Below are 20,839 nucleotides of genomic sequence, written 5' to 3'. Positions count from 1 at the left end.
CTGGGCCAGAAGATCTGGCACCTTCTAGATGGAGAGTGAATCTATGCATTCACACAAGAAGAAAAATAAAATAACAGCATCTCAAAGACAATTCTGAGACAACTGTCTAGATTCTGCATAACTCTTAAAAGCTCAGATATGCAGGCCCTGGATAGTTTGATTTGCCAAATGACTCCAAACCTACACAAACCCAGAGCAATATCAGAGATGGCTGAAGATCTTCTTGACAGTTAAAGGAGGAGGGCCAACGTTCCTGGGGTAGCTTCTATCTGGCAAAGGAAAGGAAAATGTTATGTTCCAGGAGCCCAACTTTTCTCAATGTCTAAAGTGAGTGACATTTTGAAGAGACTGAAATGAGAAAAAGAATATGACAGAAAGCATAACTAAGTTTCTAACAAGCAGAACTTATCTCCAAAGTGCAGTTCGCATACTCTATTTTATAATGTGCTCACCACTCCTGGTTCTTTGTCAAAGGGTAGTTAATGAGATTCATAAATTACCTACTAAAACTCACTTCCGCAATGCTGATATCTCTAGCAGCACTGGATCTTTATGAAATAGGTAACTGCTCCCAAGTTCTATTGGCTAAAGATATGCGCTGCATTCAGAATAAACCTTGAGTTGCAAGTGCTTCTTTCACGTGGGGAACAGTATAAGTAGAGCCAAGCAACCTAAACAAGTCAAGGGGCTTTCCTGAGCAGGTAACTGAGGTCATATCTGAAAATGAAGAAAAATAGTTCATGTGTCTGTCTTGGTTGGAGAAGACATTCCAGAAAGAGGAAATAATACACAGGCCATAAAGAAGGGAGTACAGTGTTTTGGACTGATGGAAGAAAAGTCAGTACAATGGGAAACTAAAGAGTAAAAGTTTGGAGGGAACGGAAGGTGGGAGAAAAGTAATAAAGCACAGTAATCCCTCTGTACAGCATCTTTACAATAAAATTAAAAAATAAATAAATAAAAGAAAAGCAATAAGGCTTACAAACAACTGTAACCCACCAATGAGTTTATGTAGAGAAAGGGCTGATTGAAATTCACAATTAAAAACATTATTCTGACCACTGTATGAAAAGCACAAGAAGCCATAGTATCAGCCACTACAATATCTAGGAGAGTAGAGGTAGTGTCCAGGACTAGGCTGGCAGCAATAGAGAAAACAGATTTGAGAGACAATCCAGAGGTCAAGAGTCTTCAACTCCATACATGGGATGGAGAGAGGAAGTCTCAAGGTCCATTCCTCCTGTCCTGCCATTTCTCAAGATTGAGAACTCTCAGAAGCAACTAGTTTAATAGGACTTCTAGCCAGGGCCTCTCCTTAGAAACTATGAATATAATCTGCACTCTCCTTCTTCTACCACTATATATCCTGGTCCTTCCATGTGAAAGATCCACTCTCTTCAACCCTCCATCTCCACCTGTCAAATTCTCCTCATGCTAAAACTCAACTAAGAAGTCCCCACTGACTATGAAGTGCTCTGAAATCAGACCCATCTAAATGCATCCTACCCTTTCCCAAACTTCCATCCTCTTTTTCTATCTTTATTATCAACATTATTTCTTACTATCAACACTGCATTTCCCTTCTGAGTCTTCCAGAAATTAAGGAAAGGTACTCAGTACACTGTGTTGGTTTAAAACGTGAAAGCTTTCCAGCTCATTTGCTATCATTGCTCATCCACTCAATCAAACCTAACTTGGTGGGATGCCTGGTTCCTACTGGGACAGTAATTCTCAACCCTGACCATATATCAGGGTCATTTGTAGCTTGATGAAATGTGAGAATCATCTAGTAGCTATGGCTTAACAGAGATAAATCAGAATCTCTGAAGGAAGATTCTAAGTGGTGATATTAAAAAAAATTCTGAGTGACTCAAATATGCTACTCATTTTAAGAGCTATAACTTCTAAATCCAAATTCTAGAGATAGTATTCACAACTTTTAAAAACAGCACAGGTGTTGCTAAAATACATCCTAATCCTTAATGCCATTATGAACTGAGAGAAATTACATTCTGGAGAAAGTTGTTGCAAAGATTATTTCTGCAGTTGAATGTTTTTAAATTATGGAGTTTGTCAAGTAGATTAAATAACAAAGTCAACAGGCCATTCAACAAAGATGCCATAACAGAGCATGACCAATGCAGAAAATATGCAGCCATACCCACATGCAAAGAATGTTTCTTCTTGGTTCTCAAAATTTTCTTGTGTTGTGACTTTGTATCAGGCATGGAGTATTACACAAGACAAAGTCCTTGCTCTCAAATTGCCCCTATATCAGGAGCAGGTAGTAGTAGGTAGACATGGAAGACATAATGTCAGGTAATGATAAATGGTCTGAGAAAAAACCAAGCAAAATAAAAAGAAATGACTTTTGAACAGACCACTAAATGAATACCATTGCCCAATAGAAGTTGGGTGAAAATGATGGGACATTGGGCAGCAGGGTGGAAGAAGAATGAAAGAGGAGGATGAGTTCAAAACAATGAAAGCCACATGTGCCAGACAGTGTGCAAAACACCATGTGTATTACCTCAGGCACTTTCCCAGCAATCACAAAGGGAAGTACTACATGTCTATATCTTACAGATGAAGAAATAATACTCAAGGTATGTTCAACATCATACATAGTAAGTGATGAAGCCAAAACAAATCCTAGTTGGGTTCACAAATCCCAGTTGAAGAGCTATTCTTAACCCAAGAGATCGAAGTTGAGCACTTCAAAGGTAAGGGAGGCATATTCTGAAATCACTTGGTAGCTGACTTCATGGATGACACAATCTAAAAACCTAATTTTACAGCATAGTAAGATATAACATGAAATGTGATCCTGTAAGGTGTCCCTCAATTATCAGAGTGTACCAACTCAGTTCACTGAGGGTTCAAAGGCAAGTTCTCTGTCCTTGCCGAGATCTCTTTTATCCCTGATGTTAAGATTTGGATTTAAAATGTTCCAAGAGGTCCTATGTTAAAGGCTTGCTTGCCACCTTATGGGCTTTGGGGAAGTGTTGGATACAGAGAATCCTGACCCTAGCAATAGGTTAAACTATTAATAGTTTCATAATTTGATGGGCTATTGGGAGATGGTCCGTGAAAGCATGCCTTTGGGTGATCCCCAAAGCAGATCCCTGGCCTCTTCTTTTCTCTCTCTCTTTTCTCCTCTCTCCTTCGCTCTACCATCCCTTCCCCTCCTTCTTCTCTCCCCGCTCCCAGGCTGCCATGAGGTGAGCAGCCTCTTATTTTAACACCACACATTCTTGCTTCTTTGATAGCTGTCTCATCGCAGGCCCAAAGCAACGGAGCCACCTAACCTTGGACTGCAACTTCTAAAACTGTGAGCCAAAATAAAATTTTCCTTCTTTCATCTGACATCTCTTCGGTATTTTATCACAGTGACAGAACTGACCAACACAGTTGCCTTTGGTAGAAAACAGAATGCTAATGGCTCTCCAATCATCTCAATGCCCCCAAACCTCTTCTCAAAAGAATTGTTTACCTAGAAACTATATGGGAAGCATAAAGGTTTCAAATCAGCACTTCTGCAGCCAAGCAGAAAAAGGCCCAGAACAGAGAATGAATCAGTGTTTAAATAATTCTAATGAAGACTGACCTGTGAAGAAAGAATGACAGCAAACAGAAGAGTCCAAGGCAGCTCATCATATCTGAACACAACAACTAAAATTCAGACCTGAACAGAGTCCAACAGGAACATAACTTTAAACAGAAAAATCAGGCAATGTGCCATGTTTCCCCGCTCCTTTTCCATCTATGAAAATAGTCAGAGCACAAAGCCCAAATATGCCATGGTAAAGGAGTAACTACATTCTTCATGGTACTCAATTCCACCCCACTGCAGCATTACAAGATGTAAGGAAAACCTGGACAGGCCCAGTAGATATGGTGCACAATTTCACAGTGAAAGAACAACCTCCACACATTTACCAGTCAAGGATACATTAGAATTTGCGGCTAGAACCTCTGGATCTGTCCAGATTCCTTGGATGTACTAAGCTCTTTGGTTGAGATCATAATAGCTACTAAGAAAGCAGCAGCCTTTGTCACTCTATCAACCCCATCTCTGTTACCCACTACTTTTTGTAACCTAGAAAATCCTATAATAACTCTGAGCCATAGTTTCTTCATCTGCAAAGCAGGACTGAAAAAATGCACTTAATACATCATTTTTCATCAATCAAATCTGCCAAACAATTTTTTTAATGTGATAACAGAAGCAATGGTGAATATGTGGGAAAATAAGCACTATTTCATGAAAATGCTAATATAGAAACATGTGTGCTATATATACATATGCATGTATAAACACAGGGGCACACAAACACATATATAAGCTCTGCTACAAACTGTATGACGAGCCACATGGCCATCTCTTTTGTAACTAAAAATATACATACTATTTTTTCTTTTGGATATGGAGTCTGAACTCAGGGTTTTGTGTTTGTTAGGCAAGCATTCTATCTGTTCAGTCATGACTCCAGACCTTTTTGCCTTAGTTTCTTTTTCAAGTAAGGTCTCACACTTTTTGCCTTTTTTTTTTTTTAAAGTGCAATCCTCTTACCTCTAGTATAGTGCAATCCTCCTACCTCTAGTATACCTTCTAGTATAGCTGGAATTACAGCTATGTACCACCATGCAGGCTCATTTATATGTGTGTGTGTGTGTGTGTATTCACATATATACATATACATATGTGTGTATGTGTGTGTGTGTGTGTATATATATATATATATATATATATATACTGGTAACTCCTATTACCCAAGTTGGTCTTAAACTACAATTCTCTCATCTCTACCTCCCGAATAGCTGAAAATACAGGCATGTACCACCACACCCACCTCCCACATATCTTCTGATCCTATGATTCTACTCCTAGGAATTATCATAAATCTCAAATGTGAAAAATGCTAGGATAGTCATTACAACACTATCTGTAAAAGAAACTGAAGGAAGTAAGAGACCAGTTAAATAAGTTATGAAATCATATGCAGTGACTGAAAGAATATACAAATATGGGAGTAATTATATGATTAAAAAAAAGGAATCTGGGGATACAAGTAGCTTCTAAGGGAGCAAAATGGATGACTGGGGGAGCAAGTGGAGAAAAGGGTAATTTCACTGTAAATATTTTTATATTGTTTGAATTTTGAATTATGCATCAGTGCAAGCCAACAGTCCTGAGAGAACTTATCTGAACTCACCTGGCAGGTCACAAGCCCATCCACATCCATACTAAGACAATGCACCTCACCTGCATTGCACCACAATGCAATGTCAGGATGCTGTCAGGGAAGAAGGGAGGAATGAATGCTGAGTGAGCCAACTATCCATCCTGGAGCAAACCAGACCGGATATGCCAGACCCAAACACAGAATAGAGGAAAAAGCTTCAAGAAAATATTCTCTTTGTCATACTTCGGTGCTAGCACACAAATGAAAATATGAGAAAAGGCATAAGCACTGGGAGATTCTGAGAATAATTGAAAACAAAGATGTGGGGACCAGAAATCTGGGTTCCATATCCACTATTGTTGGCTTCATGCCTCTAGACATGCTCTTCTATGCTCTTCTGAGTTCTTGTTTTCCAAAGAGGAGGAGGACAGAATGATTGTCTTTCGAGTCCCTTCCAACACTGGTATTATAGAATTCTATATCAGTTAGAACTGAGCTTGTCAGAGCCCAGCATCTGGGTACCACCAGCATAGAACAAATGTCCCAGGCCTTCGAAGAAATTAATAATACATATGACTATATCTCTGTTACCTGTTTGTCAGGAAATATGAGAGTAAAGAAGTCATTCTAACAGCATGAAGCCCACATGGTCTCTAGGGAAGAAGCATCACTCAGGGTAAATGTCACTTGGCTCTCTAGTAAAGTAAAGCAGTAGCCCATAATATCATTTCTCTATCTCACTACCACAGAAAAGGGAAAAAGGTCTCTGAATTAGCCCCAAGACTTTAGATTCCAAAGAGAATAAAAGAAAAGGAAATCTTTCAGAAGTCCAAATCTGAAGAAGAAAGTAAAGGGAGTTAGGAATAACTCAAGAATTAACACCTTGTGCCTAGCAGGGGTGGGGGGGTGGGGGGGTGGCGGGAACTAGTCACTGAAAACTAAAGTGTCATGTAGAGGGGATGAGTGTCTAGCAGAAGTCTGTATATAAAAGTGGAGAGACCATTCACATTCCGTACATTTGCTCAGTGTTTTAGGTGGTGTGAATGGCATGCTAACAGTGTATAATCATGAATCTGAGCTCTTAGCCAAAGAATGGGGAGAGAGTGTGGGAAAGACACTGCTCAATTTTGGCAGTGGAAGTGACATTACCATACCTGCTATCCTGAACCAAGATATCTGTATTTTGAAATACATTTTTGCAAGTCCTGTGTCTTCAAGACTGCCACTTGCACAAAGCAAGATGTCACTTCTTCCAAACCACAATTCCAATAGCAAAGAATGAAATATATCAAAGAAAAAAGAAGAAGCCAGCTACCAGCAGCTCACACCTATAATCCTAGCTACTGAGGATGATGAGATCTGAGAATCGTGGTTCAAAGCCAGCCCAGGCAGATCTTATCTCCAATAAACCACCAGAAAACTGGAAGTGGCACTGTGGCTCAAGTGGTAGAACACTAGCTGAAGAGGTCAGGGACAGTGCCCAGGTCCAGAGTTCAAGCCCCATGACAGAAAGAAAGAAAGAAAGAAAGAAAGAAAGAAAGAAAGAAAGAAAGAAAGAAAGAAAGAAAGAAAGAAAGAAAGAAAGAAAGAAAGAAAGAAAGAAAGAAAGAAAGAAAGAAAGAAAGAAAGAAAGAAAGAAAGAAAGAAAGAAAGAAAGAAAGAAAGAAAGAAAGAAAGAAAGAAAGAAAGAAAGAAAGAGAAAGAAAGAAAGAAAGAAAGAAAGAAAGAAAGAAAGGAAAGAAAGAAAGAAAGAAGATTTTATTTGAAGGAAGGAAGGAAGGAAGGAAGGAAGGAAGGAAGGAAGGAAGGAAGGAAGGAAGGAAGGAAGGAAGGAAGGAAGGAAGATTTTATTTTATAGAAAATCTTATTTCTATACCTAAACAATAAAAATAATTGAAGTGGTTATATATGGAAAGACCTGCCTCTGGACAATATCCAAAATTATTAATCTGGTATTCAATTTATGAGAGAGATAAAAATGAATGAACCCTGGTAGAAAAAAATGCACAAGCTATCTTGTAATCCCCACCGAGAAGATGTTGCACTGCTTATTTGTTGTGTTCAGGATGCAGACAAGTCTTGAAATTGGAGAAAAAAAAATGGAATTTGACTTGTTTCCCAAAAAGAACATTTGCAACTAGCTTTCATTTTATTTTTATTTAGCAGTTTGCTTTTCATGATTGTGACAGCAAGGCATTCATTAGGCAGGAAGAGCAATGTCCCTTGGAAAGAAAAGTATTAGAAATAAAGGCCCTTGATAATCTTCCTCCTTATATTATCTCTCACTACTGGACTCACACAGACCAATCTCCATTCAGTCTGACCAAGTCTGTGAGCACATCTTATATTTTCCCACTATAGCATCTCAGCTCCTGCCATCTTTGAATATCCTCCACCCACTGCCATCTATCAAAACCCTTTATATTCCCAAAGGCCTATGTCAGAATCGCTTTTCTCCTTTGATTTTCCTTCCAGTGAATTACTTACTGCCTTGTGTCTTAGCAACCTGGGAGATGGAAACCACAGCTCTTTGTATAACTTCACATTTATCTACATGATGTGGAGCAGCTACATGAGGAGTAAATGACTAGGATGAAGAGAGAACACTACATTAAAATAGATTTCAAATATAATGATTACCCCCTTTTTCATAAAAACTGATATGCAAATGGAGAAGATTCTAAACAGTCGGATTTACAAGATTAAAAACTAAGGTGCTAATGTCACTGGCCTTTTAATGAAAATATTATATTTAACTTCCAGGTTTTTCAGATCAATCAATGAGTGTGGGAAAGACACTGCTCAATTTTGGCAGTGGAAGTGACATTACCATACCTGCTATCCTGAACCAAGATATCTGTATTTTGAAATACATTTTTGCAAGTCCTGTGTCTTCAAGACTGCCACTTGCACAAAGCAAGATGTCACTTCCTCCAAACCACAATTCCAATAGCAAAGAATGAAATATATCAAAGAAAAAAGAAGAAGCCAGCTACCAGCAGCTCACACCTATAATCCTAGCTACTGAGGATGATGAGATCTGAGAATCGTGGTTCAAAGCCAGCCCAAGCAGATCTTATCTCCAATAAACCTGTTTGAACCTATATATATATATATATATATATATATATACACACACACATATATATGTATATATAATTAAGGTTATCCCAATCTAGACAGAAAAAAACACTGCTAAAATAATAAATTACAACCTATAAAGTTCTTTTTTCCCACTGCATGAGGTGGGAGGGGCCTCTAGCATGCCTGAGAAGTCATTTGGTACATGATGGGTCAGGCTTCTTATAGGCTTCTTATAGGCTACCTACAGCTATCTGCCTATATTGATAATTTTCTATGGCCCACAAATGATGTTATAAACATCCAAATGACCCTTGTCAGAAAAATGGTTCTCCACCCCTGCAAGGAATAAAACAAACTAAAAAGATCTTGTGCTACTTTTTCCTGGCTCTGTGGACATGACATCATCTTCAGCCAGACACTGTCAAGATTCAAAAAAAGATGTAATATTCTAAACAACCGGTCAGAAGACCTGGACATTAGGGACAGACACAACTGGTTTTTCTACTCCTTCCTCAACAAAATGGTTGGTTCAGGGATGAGGAGTAGCAGTTCCTATTGACATTCACATCAAAATCCTTTAGAAGGCTCCAATTCCCAAACTTAATCTAAGGAGCTAAGTCTCCTTCCTGTACTCAGACAGCAACAGTAGTTCTGGTGCTTATGAAATTATGGCCCAACTTTTTCCTTTGTTCTAGCAAAAGACTTTCTGCAAGAAAGCAGTAATCCTTTAAAGCTTTCCAGTGCAAAGGTCTCTCCTGGTTTGTATTCCCCATCCCTATTCCCCAGAGGAAAAGCTGAAGCACATCACAAGGCAGTTCTTGGTTCCAAGCTGTATTGGGGCTCAAGGACTCCTGGTGAGGAAAGAAAACTGGTCATTTGAACATCCTTTCCTGGGATCTGTCTGAAGTGTAGACAAGCAGCAAAGATGAATATTAATAGGCCTTCCATCATCAAAAGCTATTGCATACCCAAAGGATGATAAATATTTTAATCAGTTTTCAGCTTGTCTAGCCAAAGTCAGTTTACTCCTGAGGGATTTCCCTATTTCTGTGCCCAAAGCCTGTCCAGTGTATATTGCTATCTCTATATTCTGAAAATTAACAGCAACAAAGTTCAACTTTGCAGGAAAGTCATTTATATTTGAGATCACTTTACTCTAGCATGTTTTTTAAAAGTAGAGAAATCTGAAATATAAACAATACCAACAAATGATCCAGAACACTATGATTCTGGTTTTAGCAACACTGCTACTCTGGGAAACAAATAACCTACTTAATTCTGTCATTTTAAAAAAAAAAAGATTTCCCAGATTTATATAAGTTGTTTGCCAGTGATTACTCAATCTACTTAGCCAGAAATGCTAAAGGCATAAAACAGGACATGCCTCTGTGCCCTGGATATTTTTTTAAAGTTAAAAATGTTTTGAGGTATTGATGTAAGGACTGTTTGTTTTAAAATAGAACTAATCCAAAAATATTCCTGCTAAGCAGGAGGTATTGTTTTAGGAAAACACAGAGTTCAAAAGAGCTTATTAAAGGCCATGATGACCAGTGTGGATACAAAAGACTAGAAAAATGACCTCCCATCAAATGCTTATTGTAGCACATGTGTGCTGAGTACCAGCTGTGTACCAACTACTGCTGAAATCATGACTGAAGTAGGCATGACTTCTAGTGGCCTGTGCTGAGAATGGTATGAAGTAATATAGAACAAGGCAATATAATCTCACTATCGGAGTGTTCTTCCTAAGAGAAACTATCTCAGGAAGGGGAAAGAGTGAGAGATGAGCCAAGCAAATAAGAGAGGGAAACATATTCCAGACAGAGGTAAAAGGACATGGAAAGTCTCTGGCAGAAGTGTACTAAGCATACACAGAGCAGAGAGTAAGATGAGGTGGGAATGAGAGGGAAGGTTAGCACGGATCTACATGTATTATGCCATCACAGGTAGGCTGAATTTCTCAACATGATGGTAGCTTTGGACCTGAGGTATAAAATGAGCTCACTTGTATTTTACAGGAACCATCTAACCATAGTGAATGTAGAATAACCAAAGCTAGAAGGCTGATTGATGCTGTTTCTATGAACAGCAATGGTGCTAGCATAGAAGGTGATGAAGACGGGTCAAGTCATTATCAGATTGTGAAGTCGTAGGCTAGGCAATTGGATAGTTCAAATTATTGAATGGCAGTGAGACACTGGAAAGACCGGGGGATTACAGAAATCAAATGTTTGGCTTGGAATAGGTTAATTTTTAGTTAGTTTATTACTGAGTAACTGAATATGATTCATCTTTCCCATCTAATATTCAAGTGCTGTGGGATATGAGACTTTGGTACCAAAAATGTTAAGTTATTATAGGCATTGGCATATCCCACCACTCCATCCTTTAAAAAACTCAGTGCTAATGAAATGAAGTTATGTCATTAACTAAAATATAAAAGCTCTTAATCCCCCAACATCTGTTAAAGACCATATGATGTATAATTCTAGGTATTGCAATTTTTTTCATTTAAGTTATTATTTATGTAACAGGACAAAGCTACCATCAGCTCCAAGTCTTCATAGCCAAAGCAGATGTGTCTAAAACTAATATATGTAATTTTAAATACTGCCCTAATATACCAGATATTTACTGAAGGCTAATTTTGTCAATCAGTCAAAAACAAGCAGCAGATTATCTATTTGAGACTTATACACACCAAGGAAAATTTACAAGTGAGACTGTCACAGGTGGTTCCAGATGGGCTGAGATCATGTACAGAAAATGCAAAGAAGTCAATCATAATTTACTTGTTAGGTAAAGACAGAATTACAAATATCATCTACAAGTGATTACAGAGATCATTTCAGGACTACAGAAAAACAAACAGTTTCCTTTGATTAAAAATAAAGGATCATTAATTTTCAAACGTTGGCAGGGAGAGGACAGGACGATGGTTATGTTACTCTTAATGTGTGGAAAAGGCATTGTAATGCATTCTCAGCTCTCTGCTAAGTCAGTTTTTGGCACATGGAATACATTTCTCTACTGGGACATTTTTTGCAAAATATGGAAAGATTCCCAACCCTACCTTCCCAAGTATTTAACCCATAGTGGATAGAAACATTAGATGAGTTATGAGTCCCTTTAACTCCTAGACAGACCCCAGCTTTAGAGGTAGGGATATGAAAAAAAGCGGGGTGAAACTGTCTGTAAGGGAGACTCAGTCAAACCACCTCTAAGAAAGGCTTCCTAGGTTGTGGACTGTTCCCACCACCTCCTACCATTATTATTGGCGATGTTTCACATGTGCATTTTCTTTTCATAAACTTTCTCATGATATCATCATTATGATAATCTTCAGAAGGTAACAGTTTTAGTGATCACTCACTAACCAACTTCAAAAAAGAGCCCAACGTCTGGATAACACTTCACACAATGGAAACAGCATCCTCAGGAAATCTTGCATCCCTTTAAAAAATGTAGGCCTGCTGATTAAATTCCACATGATTTTAAAACATTTACAGAATCATCTATATTTTTAACATATAGAATGTGTAGTGTGTGTGTGTGTGTGTGTGTGTGTGTGTGTGTGTGTGTGTGTGTTATAATGAAACCTAACAGAATTTAGCCAAATTCCATGATATGGCATCTAAAATATCAAGTTTAGTTACTTAGTCCAGTTTTTCTCTCCACACACTAGAAGGAGTTAAGAGAGATGGCAAGGCTTTCACTTGAAATTTCCTCACTCCTGTCACTATGTCTCACCATCTTCAGCCTTTCTAGTCTTATTTCTTTTGTGTGCATAACCGAGGGGGCAGCTCCAGTCTTTTAACATTCCTGGGTTGTACCAGGCACTTGTAAGCACTGGATACCAAGGAAGCCCACCTCATACAGCTCATGGAAGGGTTAAAACAGAAAGTCCTACCCACTGTTTGCTCTGATGTTCCTGGAGATATTGTCACTGGATGTATCCTCAGTAGAATTCTATTCAACACCTCTGTCTTTAAGTACAAAGCTGTAGGCTGTAGCAGCTTTGAGAAACATAAGTATCCCTTTTTTCTGCGGCACAGTATCTGTGTGTGAAATTCTCTAAAGGGGTTTAAGTATTTACCCTGAACACTATCAGAGGGTTTCTAAAATTTTCCTTATCCAGTTGCAAAAACGCTTCAAAGAGAATCATAAACACAATCCTTTGTGCTTCCAATGCACATTCTGTTTTTAGGCTTAAGCCTGAATTCTCTTAGAATTGTAAATTTTTTCCCCCTAAAAAGACAGGATGCTTGGGAAAAAAAAAAAAAAAAAGCCCTTACTAAATCTACAGCCACTATGGGAGGTGGGGGAGGAAGATAGAAAAATATGAGAGAAATACAAAAGGCAATCAAAGAAGAAACCAAAACTTGCTAGAAGTTTATTGAATCACATGCAAAATTGTTTAATAGGACAATACAGCTGTGGGGAACTGGAGGGACCGAGTGGACAGGGGGAGATGAGCAATAAACAACCTTCTGTGAATATGTTTAGGATAACCAAAAGTATGGGTCACAGACACTATACTATTATGGCTAAATGTGGCCTTTTCTTTTTTCTAAATTTCCAAGCCCAAACATAATGGTCCAGAATTTGAATCACTGGATGCTTATAACTGTCCAACTTACCTCTAATTTGTGTATATATTGAGCTACTCAGTATTATCCTGGTTAAAAAAGGAGGGTGACTTAAATCTTACTTTAAACCCACCAGCAGGCACTCCACACCAGATCCTAAATTACCATAATATACACTGCTCCCAGATTAGAAATGCTAACCCTGAAAAATGAGTTAGCATTACATGTAAATTAGTACATAAATAAACATTAATGTGGATGAGAAATATACATATCATATATATACATATTGTAAGGAGGCAATGTCACCATTAAAATTAACCAAAAGATTTACCATATATATTTCATCACTTTATTCCTTATAGTCCTCCAATTCTTTAATCTAGAAAGGAATTTAAAATGAATTTAGCTAGTGGAACTTACAATAATGAACACCAGCATACTCAGTATGTGTTTCAGTATATGGAGAAGTACCCTTGCTCCTGTTTCCATTTAGAACAAATTTAATCTACAGCAGTGTGATGATAGCTTCACTAGTCTCTCCAAAACCAAACAAACTGCTCTCATCTCAAACAGTTCCTAGGACTGAATAGCCCACACCACAGGGCCTGTCCACACCAGCCATGGGCAGATTCTTAGCAGGAGCTTCCTGGATGATTTACACTGGCCCAATGACATGGAAAGAGGATGACTCATCTAGAAATTAGAACTATTATAAATAACTTGTCAGGGACAACTTTTACATTCTTAAGTAGACTTTTCTCTTAAAACTTTAACAAGAAGCTGGTTACATTACTAAATACAACACCTACTCATTTTCCACATCTCCCTGCTCTCCTGTGCCAAATTTTAACACAAATGGGTAGAATTAAGTGTAGCCTATAGCTTACCTAACATAATTATATGTTGTGTTTTACACTGTTTCAAAACGGATACATTAAAATAATCCAGTCTTGGCTCCTACCCACTCAAGTCAATAAGGGTTATTAAGGCCAACTGCCATATAAATGCACTGCTATGCCAGTGCAGGGAACTGTCGTGACAGGAAACAAACCTCAACACACTAAGGATCTACTTTCTCTTGAAAAAGGTAAAGCAACAAACACAATGCATGAAGAAATTTCTTTCCAATATATAAATCATTACTAGTTTGGAAAATGTTTACTCTGGAAATAATATTAGAATATTTCCATTGGATTGAACCAAATAGATTTTTTAAGGTCAACAGGAAATGAATAAATGTCATCAATTTAGAGGATTTCACACCTAGCATTCTTTTCAGAATCACTGTGAATTTGATAGTGTTAAAACATTTTTATAGGTAAAATAAATGTCAGTTTTGCAAAGAGCGATAGCAGACCCTGAGAGACAAATGGCCTATCCATTGAATCTCTGGCCACAGCAAGACTTCCTTACCTCACAGGAGACTTCAGCTTTTCATAGTCTCTCTTTACCCAGAAAGCAAAGCTTAGGCAGTTTCTTTCAAATGGTAACTCTCTCTTATCCTGAAGAGTCTCCTCATAATACAATAATCTTGGATGGGAGGCAGTGAATTGATTCAAAAATAAAATAAAATACAAATACATATATTTATATGGTTATAATATTTCATGAGTGGATGAGCAAAGAGGAAAGGGAAGGCTGGCCTAAATTCCTGAGTTATAAGAAAGGGGGCTACATTGCTTTGGGCTTCATGGCTCATAAATTCATGAACTAATATGCAGGGGAAATGTGGTATTTTATCAGGATGCCATTCAAATATAAGGCTTAGCATTTACATCACAAGAGCCTGCATAGATTGAAACTATCCTCCGGGAGAGAAATGGCAAGAATAAACAGTGTGATAAAAATGTGCTTGCTGGGACATGGAATGGGCAGTAGAGGCCAGGGGAGTTTTTGAAACAGCTGACTAAACTTTTTGAAATATGTGACTGGTTATGACACGTGAAGCAATTACCATTAATGGAAGAAAAGGTAGTTCAAAGCTCATTTTCCATTCTATATCCTTTCTGAGACTGTTCCTACCAACCATGAGTTAAAAAGAAAAAAAAAAAAAAAGGCAGAGACAGAGAGAAATTACAACATAAGTCTCTTCCCTGGTACAAGGGCTGTCAAAGGTTGCTTTACTTCTAAGCAAAAGGGAAAAAGAAATGCACAGATTGCCTGAGGTTTTCTTCTTTTATTTTCTCACCAAGAGAGTGATGCTATATTGCAGAACAGACAAAAATACATTGATTACAGGAATCATTCCACAATATACACACGTGATTTTACAATCCAGAAAAGCAAAAAGATAACAAAGAGTCATTTGTATATGATGATAATGATTTTGAATAATATATTAACAGGAAACAAAGTTAGTACTTTCAGCAATGCTTTAGATTAGTCTAGTTCCATAGAATCCAAATGTGCAGCAAACACTGCACTTTTTGTTAAATTGCTGTTGAATTTGTTAACCCACAACTGATTTCCTGAGTTATGGAATCTTGGAGATTACAGCTAAATTGAAGCAACAGGGATAATTCTTGACAGTTAAAGGTACATTTGTATGCATTTTCCTGAAAGCCTAGTATCTTGGGGCCTCAAACTAGCAGCTCAACATTGCCCCCTACTGCTTACAAATAAAAAAAATAGGAGGTGGACGGAGAGGAAGAGCCTCACCAGCCAATGGCAATTTCACCCTGTACACAAATACCAGATGGCACAGCAATGAAAGCCACAGAGCCGTGGAGTTTTCCAAAGATCATGCTCTTCTGTCTCTTCCAATAGCAGAAAATAAATTATTATGAATTTGTTAAAACTCCTCTTCAAAGGCTTGAGGCAGTGCTCACATTTAATTTACAAAAACCAACTGCTTTTATCTCAGCCCAAACCTTTGCTTTGCTGATAATGATGGCCCTACAGCATGCAGAGACAATGGGCCATTGATTTCCTGCAGTACACTTAGGAATGCCATGCCACGGGAAGGAAACTAGCTCTGGAAAAGTCCCAGGACTGCTATTCCTCTTAACATTTTTTATATGACAGCCATAAAATAAATAGCAGATATTTTTCTCAAGCGTGCCACTGCCACCAAATGCATATCTTTTAAATCATCTTATAATGAACATCATTGGCATAATCACAATACCAAAGATTTTACTTAAAAATAATTTTAAAAAAATAAATAATTTTAAAAATACTTGATTTTTCTGGGTCTTACAAAATGAATATGTTCCTTTCTTGCTTTCATAATTTACAACTTTGTCAAATTACAATTTCAAAGTGTATCAGATGCCTTAATATTAGTGTTAAGCATGAAAAGTAATTTCTTTTTTCTTTCTATTGGTACTGTGGTTTGAACACGGCCTTGTGCATGCTTAGCAAGCACTCTATTGCTTAAACCATGCCCCCCACCCTTGTCTTTTCATTTTACCCATATTTTTGGATTTTTTTCCCGTTGGCCAACCCTGAACCATGATCCTCCTACGTGTGATCCCTATTTATCTAGTATTACAAATATATATTACCATGACCAGCTTATTTGCTGTGATGTAGTCTCCTTAACTTTTTGACTAGGCAGGTCTCAAACAATATTCTTTCAGTCTCTGCCTTGAGAATAGCTGGTATTACAAGTGTAATTTATCACACTCAGCCAGAAAACAGAGAGATTCTAAATTCTTATGTAAATAGACAAAATTAGAATTTCACATTAGGGGTAATAAAAATTAAAAATTACTTTTCCCTTAACTGAAGCTGCACATATTACATGAAAATTAAGTAATATTCCACACAAGCTTAGTTAATTAATAGAACTAAAAATGGAGATATAGCTAGGCACCAGTGGCTCATGCCTATAATCCTTGCTACTCAGGAGGCTGAGATCTGAGGATCATGATTCAAAGCCAGCCCCGGCAGAAAAGTCTGTAAGACTCATCTCAAATAAACCACCAGAAAATCCAAAGTGGTGCTGTGGTAGAGTGCTAGCCTTGAGCTGAATTGCTGAGGGACAGTGCTCAGGCCCAAAGTTCAAGCCCCACAACCGACAAAAACAAACAAACAACAACAACAAAAAAAAAAAAAACAACCAAAAACAGAGATATAGACAAGGATTCTACATTACTTCCAACTCATTTTTACAATGCTTAGTTAGTACAGCCTTTGGAGAAATAATTTTTTGTGATACTTATATATAAACAGAAGGATTCTAACATTCTTTCCCTAGACACAGATCCATGAAAAGATATGGTTTAGAAATGTGAGTAGACAGATAAAAAGTAGGAACTTCTACATTCTCCCCTAGACTTTTAAGCTGGTACCTTCAGGGTTGTGATGTGATATTTTCATTCTTTTAAATAGGGATTTAAGGGGATTGAGGTATTGCTCAATTAGTAAAGTACCTGCATAGCAATCACAGGGCCCAGTTCAAACCCCACTACTGCCATAAATGATAGACAGAATAAGGGTAGAATATCTGTGAAGTGTAATAATAATAATAATGTAACAGATGGCAGGAACTTTTGGAAATGATAGGATTTAACATGTAATATGATGGTAGTTTCAGGGCCAAATATTTACCTACAGATTCACTAAGTTGTACATATTAAGACAAGTGCAGCTTTCTGTATGTCAATCATTCCTCACTAAGCAGTTTTTAAAAATCAAGTCGGGATCAACAATAGCGCCCACATCTGCAGATCTTCGTTCACTTTTCCCAACACATTTCAAATTCTGTGAGGTAGCCCTCTCTCCAGAGTTTAGCAAGCTTTTATCACCTTCCCACTACATTCCAAATTCAACTGTTTGGAGACAGAACAGTGAGGCCGTGAAGGGCCAGGACCTCAGAGCCAGAACCTTTGAGTTCAAATCCCAGCTTACCACCCCCAACCACCCCTCACCCAAATCACCAGGGTGACCTTGGGAAAGTTACATAAGCACTTTGGGCTTTGAGTTTCTCCTTCATTAAAGTGGGAGAAAACCATACCTACTTTAGTAGGTTGTCAAGTCACAAAGAAAAGGTGGATTAGTATCTGGTACTCTACAAGTATCATGTGGTTGCTCCTACTATGCTTTATATTAAAGCATAATTAAGTTACTTTCATTTGTTTTAAGCTGTATTTCCTACTATTTGCCTTGGGTTCCTTGCTCTGATCATAAGATACTTCCTTCTTTTTTTGTTGGTGTTGTTGGTGTTGTTGGTAGTATTAGGGATTGAACTCAAGGCCTCATGCTTGCTAGACAAGTGTTCTACCACTTGAGCTACTTTACCACCTTTTCTTCATCTTTTTTCTCCCTTCTGATCTTGTTTTTATAGTTCTGAGAGTTGGACTGATACAAGAACTGCCGTTAGGATGGCAGCTGTTATATTTTTTAATGCAAATAAAATAGATAGTACTGTTGCACTATCTTCACCACCATGCCCAGCATCAATATAGCAATGTGCTTACTGTGTAAAACTACTCAAATATGTTTATTTGAACAAAGCGGAGGTTGTACAGATGAAATGTTTGATGTTCTCACTACCTTTCCAAATAATCAAATGCAATAAATAATCTGAAATAATTAGATACATGTATTTGCCTGTGAAAATGAGGCAGCTGAGCTTTCTACAGAAAAGCATCCCAGAAAGTACAATGCCAGACCTCATGTACTTACCACACCTTCCATCTTCTTCCACAGCCCCTCCAGCTGCTCCATGGGTTCACACCACCAATCAGTGCACTTTCTGTATCGATTGCCCTGAAACCAAAACTGTCTCAGCCACTCAAACTCGACCTGTGGGCCAGAATGAGGAGGTGGTGGTTAGAATGTCCTTGGGAAGGACAAGTAAGGACAATGTCTTCTCACTCAGTTCTCCTCTGGTAACTTAATAGGCATGGGGTGAGGAAAGGTGAGAAAAGCTGGGCCTTCCCACTTCCTGATATAACTTGGCATCTCCAGAGCATTTCTGCCAAGAATAGAGAATTCTGAAAGCTGAGGTTCTTTTAGGAAGGCAACCCAGCTCAAGCTGGGATGGGTTTTCAAGTCAGATATGAAGAAACTGTGTTAGTCAGCAATAAACACTGAGGTCCTAAGTATAATCAGCCTGTGCTGGGTATGATGGAAATCTTTATTAAACACCTTCATTAAAGGGTAGTATAAAAAGCAAGAGGTAGATACATATTAGAAGTATCAATCCCAAATTTCTTAGACTTAAATAATTTATCTATGAGCTAGAAGGAAATGATAGTCAATTTGGTCCATAGAACCAAACAACATAAACTTAATTATGAAGACATGCCTTTGACCTATGGAGGTATTCAAACTGCCCATCAACTTAATAAGGGCCAATGGCAACAGCTGTGGAGTAACAAAGTAACAAAGATAACAATGATTCAAGTCTCTTCCTATGAGTCTACTATTCTAAGCTTGCACTGTTACCTTAGACTTCCTCCTTCTATACTCTATCAAAGTCTTACTATGCACTTGGTAACCTATCATCACTCACTGAGACTCAGTGTTCTAGGCAGAGCTAGGGCTAGAGCTCCAATACTGGTGTAGAACTGACTACCCATGTCTAAGCCAATCAGTCCATCCTATTTTTCTAGTGACAAAAGTGGGTTGGAGGAAGAAGGTAGGTATATGTTTAATCAGACCAGGTCACAAGACTATTGAAAGATACAGGAAGAAGACTCTGTAGTCATTTTGCCATCAAATGAGAAGAATGGAGTCAACACAAGAGGAGATGACTCTAAGATGAAAAGACAAAAAAGCAAGTTTTGGGGATTTCAGCTAGTCTCCAATCAAGCTATTCCTGAAGCCTTTTTTTACTTAAGTCAATTCAGGTTGTTTTCTGACCCTTACAACTGGAATAAATCCAGTAGATAACAGGCTTAAGAAATTAATTAAAGAGGGGCTGGGAAGGTGGCTCAGTGGTAAAGCGCTTGCCTTGCATGCTTGAGGCCCTGGGTTCGATTCCTCAGCACCCATAAGCAAAAAAAAAAAAAAAAGCCGGAAGTAGCGCTGTGGCTCAAGTGGTAGAGCTCTAGCCTTGAGCTGAAGAGCTGAGGGGCAGTGCCCAGGCTCAGAGTTCAGGCCCACGACCAGACCCTCCTCTCCCCCAAAAAAGAAAATAAAGAAATTTCTCAAAAGCTTAAGAAATTGTTTCCTATGCATTTCCCAAGTTTTCTGTCATTCCTTTTTAGCTTAAAAAATCAAATTATACAATCAAAGAATAATACCATTTATCCTAAAAATTCTGTTTACTTTTGTCCTCAAAAAATGTACAGCAATCGCAGCTTCATGCTGGGCTGTCTGGCTTTGCTAAGGTTATCGTGTTCCATATATAGATGCTGCGCTATTATAATTGCCACCTGCTACACCACAAAGAATTTTCTTGTTTGTTTACCCACATTGAACTTTCATGGGGCAAACAAAAGCAACTTGTGAAGATTGAACAATGGTGAAAATGGCTGAAACCAGAAACCAGAGAACATCAAGTTGTATGAAAAGGTTTTAGTTTGAATTAACTAAATGTTTGATATGTAACACTGATTTCAGTTAAAGCTGTTTAAACAAAACAAAAAAGGAATGTAGACAATATTAAGACAACAGTTGCTAAACCTTATCTGGGTGCTAAAAGACAGTAGTTAACAGCCGTAAACTTGAGTAGTTTTGAAAGAACGGATGCAGACATAGTTCAACTTTGGGGAAGATACAAGTTTAATCACATATGTTACAAGAAAAAAATGAGTACTTTTTAAATGAAATATTGTCATACTATTAGAACAGCCTGTCCAAAAAAAAAACAAACAAAACAAAACATCAAGCCCAACACAAGGTTGAAATAAAAAGGTTTCCTAAGGCTTTCCAACTTCTATGCTGATTACATTCATTGAGAGGACAAAATGCATGAGCCTTAGAAACCAAGTTATCCCAGGAAATAAAATTGATAATCATATGCAATGAGTTCATCCTGTAGATTTCAGCAGAGTTTAGTGATTTAACACTCAGAAAAAAGAA

The 20,839-nt window shown here is 37.9% G+C and overlaps 1 protein-coding gene across 1 annotated transcript in view; it reads right to left on the bottom strand.

The window, feature by feature from the left end:
• Fto (FTO alpha-ketoglutarate dependent dioxygenase) overlaps positions 1 to 20,839 on the bottom strand; it is a 388,710-nt gene that overhangs the window by 188,370 nt on the left and 179,501 nt on the right. The window contains exon 7 of the mRNA XM_042689921.1: positions 18,494 to 18,613. Within this exon, the coding sequence (XP_042545855.1) occupies positions 18,494 to 18,613 (120 nt within the window). The remainder of the gene's footprint in view (positions 1 to 18,493; positions 18,614 to 20,839) is intronic.

This window comes from Dipodomys spectabilis, unplaced genomic scaffold, assembly GCF_019054845.1.
Source record: "Dipodomys spectabilis isolate Male_0828 unplaced genomic scaffold, ASM1905484v1 ptg000130l, whole genome shotgun sequence".
NCBI lineage: Eukaryota > Metazoa > Chordata > Mammalia > Rodentia > Heteromyidae > Dipodomys > Dipodomys spectabilis.
The sequence above is the reverse complement of the archived record's forward strand: the minus strand, read 5'-3'. Positions and strand labels throughout refer to the sequence as shown.